Genomic DNA, 13,990 nt, shown 5'->3' with positions numbered 1-13,990 from the left:
TCCCCATCAACAAACACTGAGCATTAGTGAGGTCAGAAATCCTGTTTCTCACCCTAGCTTACCTTCCTTTCCCTTCCCCTGCCTCTTGGCCACCGTAGGATACTTTCGCCAACATCAAACTGGTACTCCATGTTAACCCAAGTTAGCTCTGTAGGCCCATAAGGTCAGCAGATAGAGCTGGACCCCGATGCAAGGACTACTCACCTTCCACAACCACAGTTGCAGGTTTTGAATAGGCACTGCCCAGGCTGTTTTTGGCAACACATCGATACTGTCCTGCATCTTCTCTCTGAACATTGTGGATCCTCAGATTCCCAGAATCAAGAACAGCGATGCGTGCATTCTCCTGCCAGAGGAAGGCCCAAGGTGAGAATTTTGTGTACACCCTGCATATAAGCAGCACCAAATGTCCTATTGCAAAGTTTGGGCTTACATGCGTAGAACTCATTTCTGTTGCCCTGTAACTAAAGAATCTGGGCTCAGATCTTCCTTTTCAGTACTGTCACAACACACTCATCCATCGTTATTTCCGCAGGTCAGTGAATTACAGCTTGAAAAGGGCCCTCAGTGTTAGCCAAGTGGGTTGTGAGACACTGACAAGTGTATTTTGTAGCATTTAGCCATGCTTATTAGTAATAAATGAAATGTCAATCTTCAACAAACAGAAGTTATTGTGAATGTAAGCATCAGCCAAGGTTTTTCTAAATACTTTCTTCCTAGAAAGAAGAACATTGAAATGCTGTAAGTGATGTTAATATTTAATCACAGTAACTTCAGCAAAAAGCAATAGCTAATAGCAATAGTGAAATTTCATTCTCTATTCACCTTTACTACCGTTTCTCCTTTAATCCATGAAACAGAAGGTTTTGGATTCCCCATTGTAGTGCATGGAAGAACGGCCTTTAAACCTTCTATGATTTCCACATTTACAGGTGGTCGGGTTATTTTGGGTCCTAAAATTTGAAAAGGCAAAATTTAGACTTGAACTGAAGGTAGAAGATAAAAGAATAGGACAAGATCAGAGTCATCCAACAAAATCCCCTGCTGCTTTTTCTTTGCATTGCTGTAGCTGAAAGATAGATCTTTGGTAGGTTGTGAGCTACCACATAAAGTAAAACATTTCCTTAGTGCAGCAAAGTTGCAGTTTATAGACACAAAAACTGCTACCTTGCGTGGGTCTTTTGTTTTCAGGAGAGGAGTTTGACAGCCATTTGAAGTAGGACCTGGGCTGAAGTCCAGATCCAGATAAGAGCATTTCCAGCACTGAAGAATGTTTGCATTCCAGGTTTTGACATTCTTTCTTTTGCATAAACGATGTCCAATGTGAAAGTTCAGATATGGAGAGAATTGTTTTCTAACTGATTCAGCCTGGTCTCTAGCTCAACAAGGGCACGTAAACACAATTAATAGCCCTGACTGAAAGATTTGTGATCGTGTCAGTAAAAATGATAAAGAATTCTTAAAGAAAAAAATTAATTACTTTTTTAAAATTAAATTATTCTAACTCCCTTAAAGGTAATATGGGGCAAATTTGAACTCCTTTTGCCCAAAGACAAGACATAACTTAGCCTGCACTCACTGGCAGGAAAAATGATCTCCAGTTCACCATTCTGGGGGATCTGTTTCCTTCCACTGTGCATCACTGAGCCAACAGAAAAAACATCCCCATGTGCTGGCTGCAACCTGAGGGCAACTGTGGGGCTGAGATCTCTGCTTTCCCACTTACGCATTTTGACTTGCAGAGCCCCGCAGCTCTGTGCAGCCGCACCAACCCCGTTGTCAGCCGTGCAGCAGTACACTCCGTCGTCGCTGTCCTCCACGCTCAGGATGGTCAGGAGCTGCCCATTCCTCTGTATGCTGTATCGGGTGTCAAACAGCCTGTGGGGCACAGCACAGGTGGTGAGGAGACTGTGTCTCCATAGACTGGAGACTGCATGGTAAAATTCAATTGGCTTTTCTTCTTATTTTCAACATCTGGAGATAAGGGACTGAAAACATCAATATGGTCCTTAAGGTTCAGTTTGGGCCTCACTAAACCAAATTACTAATCACAGAATTGATAAGGTTGGAAAAGACTACATCTAGTGCAACTATAGGTCATCCAGACTATGCAGATCTTGATGGCCACAGGCATAGTGGCAATGCTGCATCCAGCAGATGCTGGTATCTGCCATTCTGTCCATCCAATGACAGGTAAGAGCACCAGTAGCCTTATTGCAGCTAGGTCTTGTTTTGGGTATAATCACCAGTGCAAGGGAAGGGTTGCCTACACAAGAAATACCTTTGGCTGAAGCTTTTTAAAGAAACTTTATTCAGACTTTCCCCCTCCCCCGCCCCCCTCCACAAAAGGTATAATTTACTGGAAATATTTTTATTGTTTGTTTAAAAAAAAAAATACAACCAAAAGCCAAACATTTTTGTGACTGCATCCAGGTGTGGTTTTGCTTATTTATTTGGAACTAAGGAAGTGTTATTTTTACTGGGGGGAGTGGGGAGGGGAAGAGCGTTTGCAAAAAGAAACACTGGGGAAAAAAGAAATCCAAAGCCTTGAGGATGTAAGGTTAGCTACAGTTTAATGACAGCAGGATTTAACCGAGAGACCTCAGATAAATCCAGAAAAGCCACAAAGTCGGAGCAACAAAGGTATGGGATTTTGCAGAGAAGTCCATAGAGCAGAGACCACTTGTAAACGAGAGAACGTTGTGTGCATGTGCATGTTAGAGAGACGGAGGAGTGCAAACAGTGAGAAAGCAGAGGGTTTCTCTCTGATTTTCCTCGCAAAGATGGAAAATATGGTTAAGTCTTAAAGGATGATTTGCAGAACATCTCATAGTTTTCTTCCTCTTGGCTTTCACACTACCATGCAATTCACCCCAACAAGTGGTAGCATAATGGATCTGACCAGAGGACTGTCTCCCATTCTGCCACAAATCCCTGAAGCTTTAGTGGGCTGCTGAAATACGTAATGCAGTCACTACACAGTCTGACTGTGCCATTCATGGTTTTAAAAGTTCAGCTCAGTCCAGGACACACCACTCTACTTGCACGGGTTTTTGACACTAAAAGGAACACATAGAGGATCTTCCAGAAGAATAATGCTGACAGTAGCCTCCTTCCTGGCACTTTTCCCATTGAAGCTTCATGTTTACATACTGCTTTGTTTTGAAGGTTAGCTTAGCTGTCTGTTCACAGTACTTTGACCTTGGCAACAGAGGAAAATTTTGTAAACAAAATAACCAATATTTATTGCTTGCATTAGCTGGCCCCTTTGAAGTCCGATACACACATAAACATACTTTTCTTCAGAAAAGAAGCCCATGATCTGATCCATTTCTATTGTGCAAATACTTTAATCCATGTTCTTGGAAAGTAACAGAGACATTTTCAACTTGCCTATTTCCCTGCCACTGTTCTCAGCTTTTGTATCTACTAGCCCCGATTCTGAGCATCAGCACAGATCTGGGAAAGTGATGTAGTTATTGCTACTTTTGCTTCGGGATCAGTTTGGATAAAATTGTTAACAAAGCAGCTGAGCTCTGCAACCTCACAGATAGATCTTTTGGGATCAAAATTTCCATTTTTCATCAACACTGGGGGGGAGGCATTGTGTCTCAGAAACAGTGGGATGGCTTTTAGATTGCTGTGTTCATCTTCTGAAAGAGAAAACTGGGGGAACCTGGCCTGTTTTTCTTATGATCTTATGACCAAAAATACAAAAAAAAAAAAAAAGCATGTAATCTCCATGGTCCAACATGAATTACTTCCTCTGCCAGATTTGACTCTCAAACATGGTGTCATGAATGGGAAAGGACTTAGGAGAAAGTTGGCCTGATCTTGAAATAACATCAATGGAAAACCAGAAACCTCTGCCCCACATCAAGGGCAGTAAGAGAGTTTGGAGAAGGGTTTTGATCAGGTTCTTCTGCAGGTGATAAATGTGATTTCTGAAGGCAAGCATGCTTAAATATAGATATGTATTTTTTCTCATTCTAAAACTGATTTCCTAGCAGTAAGACCTATTCTTGCTGCTGCCTTGTCCAGAGCCTTCTGAGCCAGCAGATCACAGGTGTCTTCGTTCTCCAATCCCAGCAGCAGAAACCATGCTGAAGGAGACTATCTGCCTAACATGAAGATCCCAGTTGTGCTATATGGAGAAGATTCTGTAGGTTTCCATTACAGTGACAGTCACTAAGAGCAAAAAAGAAAGCAAAACCAATGTGAAGGCATCCAGTAGATATGATGTGATTTCAGATTTGGATGACTGGATAGAGCTTACTTTGCAAGAACCTGTCTACAGCAGTGGGGTTATAATAATGGCTGTCACTTCCATGGCATGGTCCCAAGGTTGCATTTTCAGAGGCACTTTGATCCTTCATCTTTAACGTATGACAGAGAGCAACACAAATAAATCGCCTACCATCAGGTGCAGAAGTGAACAGGAATGGCTTGTTGCAACCCCTTCCTCACAAAGTTTCTAAGCATAGTGCAGACATTCAGGCAGCAGATCTGGTGAAGTTCTGTTCAAATATACAACATCACACTCCTCTTTCAAGGAGTGAACTGGGGCACAGAGTGAGAATTGCATATTTGTAGCCATAGAGCAAATTCCTTGCATTACTCATAGCAGAAACCAGCTGTCTCCAAGCTCTGCGTGTGAAGCCATAAAGGATAGATTCTTCTAACATAACAGAATGAGACTCAAAGAAGATTCAAGGCCACACACTACTGTTACCAACACAGATAGACTGAAAACAAGAAAATGACCAAGAAAATGGCTTCCTGCATTTACTTAAGAAAGCACATAGCACAGCAAGAGGTTGCACTCCCTGCTCTGAGTATTGATAGCAGATTTCCATTTCTGTTGTGGCCAACCACATATCCAAGCAGCCCCCAGAGTGCTCCTACCACTCCTTAAGGAACACAGATTCACATACAATTACAGCCACACTCCCTGTTCCTCATTTCAGACCCATTTGATGCTTCCAGATGGCACACCTTTATTGTGAAGGAAAGCCCTGGCTGTAGTGGAATGAGGCCCCAAGCAGGTTAAGGAGGCTCCCTACCTGATGGGAATGCTGTTGCGCGTCCATGTGATCTCTGGCTCTGGGTATGACTGCACAACACACACGAATTTGGCAACATCCTCCACCAGAGCATCCACAGTTTCCAAAGGAGTGCTGATAAAGGGAGCTGCACAAAGAGAGAGAAAGCATGAAAACCTTCCATTTCCCTTCACCTTGGCAAAAGTCTCTAGGAAGTGTTTGAAAGGATATGTGTTGTGAAATCATTGCAGCCTTTGCATCCCAAGGCACATGAATGACTTCAATTGTATGGCAGTGTGGGACATACATCCAATATTTGCTGGGCTACATTTAATTGAGAGCTATGCTGAGATGAGCTAGCTTCATGCCATGCTCCTGAAACACTACCTTGTAAATGTTCAGCAGATGCAGCAGTCTTCCTGTTCCTTTGCTTCCTGCTGCAGTACCTGGCAAACTCTTTTTTCACAGGAAAATCCTTCCCATACTTTATCTGCTAACTCTCCTCAGTACAATGAGATTTAGCTACGTACCAAAAAACACCACCAAATTCTCACCTCCTCACATGAAACTAAAAGGTACTCCAGCAGAAGAAACTGATAATAATAGAAGGCATTTATGCTAATGCTTTTTTAATTTACATAAGGGCAAAAACTAGAATGTCATTAGAGTTCAGTTGGAATGAAAGTAAGGCAAGAAAGAATGGACTTTCAACACTTTTTACAAAGACACCCTGACACCTTATAATGTCTTTAACACAAACTTGCCTCGATATAATTTCTGGATTATATGACTTCATATTCCATAGCTGGTAATTGATGTATTTATATAGAAAGAAAAACTTTAAAATATAGTAAAGGTAGTGCTAAATATTATATTTTTTATATAATAATTATATTATTAAATGCTAATTAAACCACATCTGCATCGGATTTGTTCTTGAGAAGACCAATTCAGAGTGTATCAGGATTCCATTTATAGGGTCACTCCAGGTCCTACTAAATAGAAATAATTATCCACACGGCATCCTCAGATGAATCACATCTCAGTGAAACCAAGTGGAAAATTTTCAGAAAGCCTAAATTTCCCTGCTACTAGCAGCTGACCTAGGAGAATAACTTCCTACTGATGGTTATCCTGTCTGCTTCAAAGGAGACGCCGCTTTTTCGTGACAGAGTTTATGAGGTTTTGATGGAATTAAGACTCACTGAAATAGAGTTTTATTATCCAATTTTATACTGTACATTTTTATTGCTGTTGCCCACATGCCTTTATCTCTGGGATGATGCTTTTTTAATCCTTAGAAATGTAATGTTTGCAGTAAAAACAGTTCAAAGCAGCCAGTTTTGTAATTGCATTGTCACTATGAAAACAGCATCATGATGAATAATAAAGATAGATTTGCTGTATGTACAATGAGGGTACTGTTCTCTCAGCCAAGTAAACCTGTCAGTTTTATGCAATGAATCAATTCATTAGCAACAGATAAGTACTTTCACTGTCTCTCCTCAATTTTACATATGACATCATTACTCTTAGCAGTGTGTCCCCCTGGCATCTCCTGACAGCAAACACACAACTCTTGGAATAGAATCCTACTCCCTCCTCATGGAGAATGCTGTCCAATCCGGCCTTACGTCACCTATGGTCAGAACAGAGAGGGAATTTTTTACACCTATCTTCTTAAGCTCTACAGAGCTACAACAGCACTGCATAATTCTCCTGTTTGCTCTTTTTATTTCCCATTCTAAAATCAAACACAGGGGCAGCAGGGAGGATGAAGGCAGTACTCCTTTCACTGAGGGGACACAGGCCTAGGATGTGGCCTACCTTCAGGATGTAGGAAGTAATGGAGCACGCCGCCATTTTGTCAGTGCTTGGTAAGAGAGCCCCAAATGGTTGAGATGGTGCCTCCTTACAATGGCCATCCAAAAAGCTATGGTATCAGCATCATTCCAAGCTTTCTCAGGAAAGCAGTCAAAACTTATGATGCCATTATTAGCAGATTTTAATGAGGAAAAACAAAACATTACAATATGTATTTATCAGTACAAAGAAATGGTATCATGTGCATGCATTGGGGCTCTCTGAAATTTTTAGGTAACCCTATGGGATTAGGTAACACTGAAAATCAATTAAGCTGCACATCTGCAAAGCTACTCTGGTGCCATTTTTGTGGATGTCAGCTGTAGTTTCCCAAGATAGCAAAATGATCCAATGGCAGTCACGGGGCCCATGGGAAAGCCAAAGCCCATGCTGCACCCACCCACCAGAAGCTACCAGGCCATTTAGGTGTGGGTAATGCATCTACCCACTATGTTTTAAGAGAACATGCCCATCATCTCCTCATTGTACTATGCTAGCAAGCTAAGAGGCAGTTACATTCCTCACTGATCCTCTTGTCCGCCCGATTCCATCCTATCATCACTTTGAAACAGAGTGGGGTTCACCAATTTACTCTACAGCCATCATAAAAAGTTGACATTTTGACTTAAATCACAAAAATCAGGTATTCTTTCCTCATTTTGAGGCCAACCTGAGTTCCATTTCTAAAGTGTGAGAGCAGCAATGCTGGCCTATCCTGACTCCTGGACTCCTCCTTGAAGTTTATAAGTTTATCTTGTTGGGTTTTTTTTTAAATCCCTGAAACTGCATAGCCCTGAATGCCTCCTGATAATCACTGTGGAATAAAGCCCTTTGTCCATAGGTTTACTGGATGGTAAGTCCTGAACACCAGTATTTATGTTGGCATATAGGGGACTATTATGAGCAGGTAATTTTTCAGTTCATGCATTTGCTGAAAGTATGCACACATGCAAGAGAGGAAGTCAAGGCAGCAACTCTCTACTTCATGTAGCAGACATGTTGGACATTTGTAGCCACATACACATGCTACGCAGATCTCAGAGTGCTGTCTTTAAGCCGTGTATCCCCACAGGTGCAACAGTGCTGGCCCTATGCTCGGCAGCAAGCTCTGTGACAGGACATGTCCATCCCACCCAGGCTGAACCCAAAGCCTTCACCTTCCCAATGCAACCGGATTCACTGCTACCCCTCCTCCTAGATACAACCTATTCTCACCATCCCTCACAACAGCAACCAAGCAACTACTCAACAGACAGACTTAAAAGCAGTAGATTTTCATGCAATTGCTAATGGCAGTCTTGCTGTCCTCCCCACTGTTGCTAGAGATGCATTTCCCTTCACAAAACACCCGGTTCAAGCAGAGCCCTTCCAGCAAACCTTTCTGAAGTGTCTCGGCCAGGCTGAGGGCAGCAAGGGTGAGGATGTACCCCAGGGGCACCACCAGCAGATCTCTCATCTCTGGTCCGAAGAGTGCCTGACACCACCGGGCCAGGCCAGCACGGCCCCGGTCCCCACTGCTGCACGTCGAGCTGCCCTGCTAATGACGGAGCAGGCTCTGCAGCTCTAAGTATAATCAGGAATTTCACGTCCCAGCAGCAGTGATGGACGTGGCCAGCTGGTGCGTATCCTCTTTGGGCAGTGTGAAAACGTGGGGCTTGTGAAACAAGAGAAAGCAAATCCCTCCTGAATTCCTTCTAAGCAAACAGTGGGGAGGACAATGGGCGAGTGCGTCGCAGGGCCATACTGGATCCCAGAGCTGGGAAAGCAGCAAAACATTTTGCTCTGTGCTGTGTAAAAGCAGTGGAGGAAAAACTTCTTACCACGGGGCTTCCCTTCAGCTTTGTTCTGCTCTTTTTCATTTTTTCCTCCCCTCCCTCTTGCACGTTCTGCCTCTGTCTTATTACAACTTTCTGTGATTCGCTGCAACATACCACCTGTTCCCTGCTGGTGGCATTACTTTTTTAAACAGATATCTTTGCTGCAGCAGGAGGCTGGCACTGGGGAGCTGAAACTGCTCTGCCAAGGCTGTCATCGATGTTTGGAAACTGCTACAGCACAGAGAAAGCAGAGTCTTTTGCTGAAACAGGCAGAAGAAAGTAGGCATGTTCACAGCAGGAGGGAAGGAGTGCTTCACTTCATCAGCAGCAGCTCCCCAGGGGATTTGGGCACAGATGAAATATACACATTGGGTACTATCATTGTTAATCCCCCAGAAATACCTTAGAATCCCACTGGTTTCTGTTTAAAGCAACAGCCTGGCAGTCAGAGCTTTCTTCAGAGCTCTAGAGGAGCACCGGTCTTGAGGGCAGCTCCTCACTCGGTCTGCCACCTCCTAACCCACCAGCCTGCATCATATGATCTTTCTCAAAAATGTCAAGTCCTTTTTGGTTCATGCTTTTCCTTTGTAAATATTTATACGAACAGCTTTTGCAATCAGTCCTCCCTGTGTGGGGGCAACATCTGTGTGAGGAAAAGGGGAAACGATGAATACTTAGCTTGGGAGAACTGGATTGATGGTGATGCCCTGGGAACATGACTCCAGATACTTTTCATCATGTTATCAGCAGAGCGGATGTGAGTTTGGCTCTGCAAAGTACTAAAAGGCCTTATTTGAGGAAAGGGAATGTGTGGTCATAACATATCACAATAGAAGGTACATGGAGATCTCTGGAATTTCCTTTATTTGCTGAGACTTTCCATCTCAGCAACCTATTAGAAGTGATTTCTGCAAAGAATGTGCACATCCAAGTGGTGGTCCCTCTGAGCAGCCAGTGGAGCAAGGCTGGACATGGCTAGGGCTGTGACTTTCACAGAGGTTCAGCACAACATGATAATGGCAATGTGAGTTTGGGCTGACTGGGAGTAAAGGCCCTCTGACAAGCATTCTCTGTACATGGATAAAAGCAAAAGCACTCAGTGAACATATGTTAAAGATCTTCCAGGAATTCTGGAGCTAGCAACAACAAAGCAAAACAACAAGGCAACAACGAAACAACAAAAGTCATACCAGGGAACAGAGAAATCCTGACTTATGGCTGAACTTACAAATATTTATTTTGCTTTGTTTAAGTCCAATCACATCCTATTAATCTACTCCACAGAAATGCAGCTTGATCTTTAAGAGTAAAATTCTCTCCAAGGAGCAAATTGACCAAAGACTTCTACATCACTGGATTCCTGTCTGGGCTGTGTCACAACCATTTTGAAGATGCACCATCCTACAGAAGTCCAAGAATTGGCCTTTTGCTTTTATTGGCTGATCAGAGCATTTAGATATGACACTGGCTGCAATGGCAGTTAAATACAAATAGTCATCCGGCATTTTCAGGATGATCGCATTGCTGACAGCCCCTCAGTTTCTCTGCTTTCTAAGCTTTTACAAAAGACTGCAGCAAGATAAGATGCTCTAACTGAAAATACATATGCAAATCTTCACTGTAAACATGAGCAGAGACAATATCGCTGTGCCAGGTGGGGCTGCTTTGTTCTCCAGCTGCACGTGTACGATAGCTGATGGCAACACATAACTGCAAGCTGCTGACCATCTTTGTCCATCATGGGAAGAAGACTCATCTTTCCACAAAGGGGTAATGAGTCTGACATGGGACTGTTTAGAGTGAAATCAGAAGTATGAGAACAATGGGAACACCAAATTTCCTTTGATTCCTAGCTATTTTCAGGCTCAGCTTCCCAGAGTAAATGCTCCTTAACTTTTTACATCTAGCAATTATCCATGTGATATTTTCTTGTCACTTTTTTCCCAACAGAGCTGAGATTCGTAGAGGCATTTTGATTGGAAAAGACCTCTAAGATCACCAAGTTCAACCACAAACCAAACAGCACTATGCCCACTAACCATGTTCCTCAAAGCCATATCTACATGTTTCTCAGACACCTCCAGAGACAGTGACTCCACCACCTTCCTGGGCAGACCATTCCAATGCCTCACCAATTTCGCTGAGATTCATACAGATTAAAGTTGTTATTGTTGCTGTTTGTAGCTGTGCCTCCAGGTCTCTACTAAAATGAGGCTCTCAACAGCTCATAACCAGAAGCAATCCTTGGCTTGCTGGAGCTGCAATCCATCTGTGTTTTCATCAGCCAAGCCTTCTGCACTGCAAAGGAATGCACAGGAAGACCACGCATGAAGTCCACTGTGCAAAGATAAGGTGTGTTGGAGCTTTAATTCATTTTTCTCTTTGCAAATCTTTTCAGGGTTATTTTTAATAAATACATATTACTAATATGTCCACCTATCACCATCAGTTCTCACTAAACAATGTCCCTCAACACATCTAAATGTTCTTGGAACACCTTCAGGGTCAGTGACTGCACCACTTCCCTGGGCAGCCCATTCCACTGCCTGACCACTCTTTCAGAGAAATATTTCCTAGCATTCAGCCTGAATCTCCCCTGGCACAGCTTGAAGCCATTCCCTCTAGTCCTATCATGAGTTACATGAGAGAAGAGGCCAACACCCAACTCACCACAACCTCCCTTCAGGTAGTTAGAGAGAGCAATGAGGTCTCCCCTGAGCCTCCTCTTCTCCAGACTGAGCAATCCCAGCTCCCTCAGCCACTCCTCATAAGACTTGTGCTCCAGAACCCTCATCAGCTTTGATGCCCTTCTCTGGACACACTTCAGGGCAGTGAGGGACCCAAAACTGAAGACAGTACTGGAGGTGCAATCCCACCAGAGCTGAGTACAGAGGGACAGTTACATCCTATCTCATGCTGGCAACAACATTTCTGATACAAACCAGGATGTTGTTGGCGTTCTTGGCCACCTGGGCACACTGCTGGCTCATGTTCAGCTGAGCATCAACCAGTACCCCCAGGTCTGTTTCCACTACACAGTCTGCCAACCACTCAGCCCCAAGCCTGTAACATTGCGTGGGGCTGCTGTTACCAAAGTGCAAGACCCAGAACTATTCAGTCTTCATTTCAATGCAAAGTCATGAGTTACACTTGTGGCCACCTGAATGAGTGAACACAGGGGCCATCAGCGCACATGATGAAGAAATAAGTAACTCTTTGATAGTCTAGTATATAAGCAGTAAGCAGTACAGTGCAAAGGAAAATACCTGAAAGCCGATGTTCACTTCATTGAAATAGGGGCAACAAATGTGTAATGGGTTTGACCCTAAAATGAATAACTGGTTATATCTGTGCACAGATGCAAGCCTCCATGCTGTGGACTCTGTTTTAACTCTACTGTTCACTATAAGAAATAAACAGAAGAATTTATTCTCCAAAAGAGTGGTCAAGCACTGGAACAGGAGACCCAAGGAAGTGACTGAATCACCATTCCTGAAGGATTCTATGACCCTATGATTCTATGATTCCATGCTCTGGCAGAGAAATGAATAGTGCCACTCTGTGATCAGCATCACCACACTGTCACCACAAGGCAAGATAGAGCCTTGGTCTTGATGGAAAACCAGAATAAACAAGGGCAGAGGCTATCACAAGCAGTACTGCTGTCAGAGTACATCAAAAACAACTGATGGGATACAGAGAGTGGTGGGAGCTGAAGCCTGGTACCAGTGTTTTTTTCTGTACAGTGAAGGTGTGCTCTTCATGGGGAAGTAAACAAAATGCTGCTTCTTTGAAGGCACTGCCTTGTAAATTGGGCCTGCAGGGTGGGTCATGGTTGGAGGCCTCTCTGGTTAGATACAGATTTTGCAGCATGCATCAAAGCCTAATTGGGAAGTAAATAAAGCAGGTGTACTTCTGCCACCTGCAGTACTGTAGCTTACAAGTAGGGTACACTTTTTCACTCCTGCATCTTTTTTTTTTTTCCTCTGAACAATCAGAATGAATGACTGTTTTTTAAGGTCCTCTAAGAAACACAGTCCTAACCAAACCTCACTCACATCAGTTGCAGATTTTCAGGAGCATTTGGCTTGGACCTTACTCTCAGCCATCTGAACAAGTCACCTCCCAGTATTTCAACACTTACTGAGTTCTGATGCCTGACTCCAAAGTATTCTCCCTTCCTTCTCTTCATATTTTGGGGGTACTGGCAAGTCTAAGATATCCATTCATTTCTTGCTTTAGTCACACTACACATTTTTTTTCTGGAATATTTCAGCTCAAAGGATCTTCTCACACTGACCAAGGCTGATCTAATCAGATCTCCTGTATTGCAGTGGGGTGAAATTATGTAGCATAATGCAGTGTGATTACTGCAGAGACATAGTGTAAATACTGTAGTAACAGGGGAAAACCCATTTTGATGCAGCTAGCTAACTGTGAACCAATGAGTAAGTTATAGAGGGTGAGGAAGTTCTTTCTCAGCCATTGTAACTGGTGAGCAGAGGGAAATAATGAAATTTTACAGGAACAATTGACTATAAAGAACATAAGATTATTCCACCACTGTCCAACTTACCTGTTATCATAGACTGCAGTGTCACTTCTCTAGTAATGCTCATCATCTTACCCAATGGGGCTCTATCTGCAGTGTCTCATTCACCATCACAACACCAAGTGTTTGATGATGTTCCCCAGCCTCTAGTGTCAGCCTTGCAAATTCAGAACACCATCAAGGGAGTGCAGGCTGAAGGGTCAGTGCTTGATTTCCTCCTCTTTAAAGCAACTAAAACTAAAACCAAGGAAGAGCACAGTTATGCCTTGTGTGTCAGATTGAAAAAAGGTTTTCACTGTTGGACTGTTATGACTTGTTGTTCTTGCTTGTTATTTTGGGCAGCAAAGAAGTCAAAGAAAGGAAGCAGGATGTTACAGACATGCCATGAAGAAAATCCAGCTTGGTGTCAAACATACAGCATCTAGTGCTTTGAGTGGAAGACTTCAGGGCATGGCAGAGATAAGTTTATCCACAAGACTTGTACTCAGAGCCCTGCACATACCTACTCACCCATTCCTATGGCATCTCAGAAAGGCGGCAGCATGTTTCTGGGGCAGGACAGGATCTAGGAAGTGCTATGAGACACAGGTGTTACTTGAGGAAGCATTTAGGTGTCAGAAGGATCTGTTCCTATGCAGCAGCTTGTGTACAATGTGCAGTATTTTGGGGGATTCAGCTATGTGCATTAAATACAAGGCACTAAATTCTGCTCCAAG

The 13,990-nt window shown here is 43.2% G+C and overlaps 1 protein-coding gene across 2 annotated transcripts in view; it reads right to left on the bottom strand.

The window, feature by feature from the left end:
• MUSK (muscle associated receptor tyrosine kinase) overlaps window positions 1-8,499 on the bottom strand; it is a 40,488-nt gene extending 31,989 nt beyond the window's left edge. Inside the window, exons 1-5 of one of the 2 annotated variants that reach the window (XM_015849892.2) lie at window positions 8,283-8,499; window positions 5,064-5,190; window positions 1,727-1,878; window positions 826-953; window positions 205-346 (exon numbers count right to left, since the gene is read on the bottom strand). In XM_015849892.2, coding sequence (XP_015705378.1) covers window positions 205-346; window positions 826-953; window positions 1,727-1,878; window positions 5,064-5,190; window positions 8,283-8,361 — 628 coding nt within the window. In that variant the 5' untranslated portion in view covers window positions 8,362-8,499. The remainder of the gene's footprint in view (window positions 1-204; window positions 347-825; window positions 954-1,726; window positions 1,879-5,063; window positions 5,191-8,282) is intronic. The other variant, XM_015849893.2, reaches the window with a different exon arrangement.
• Window positions 8,500-13,990: the final 5,491 nt, after the last annotated feature.

The sequence above is a fragment of the Coturnix japonica genome, chromosome Z, assembly GCF_001577835.2.
Source record: "Coturnix japonica isolate 7356 chromosome Z, Coturnix japonica 2.1, whole genome shotgun sequence".
NCBI lineage: Eukaryota > Metazoa > Chordata > Aves > Galliformes > Phasianidae > Coturnix > Coturnix japonica.
Note: the sequence above shows the minus strand (reverse complement) of the source record. Positions and strands in the feature narration are given on the sequence as shown.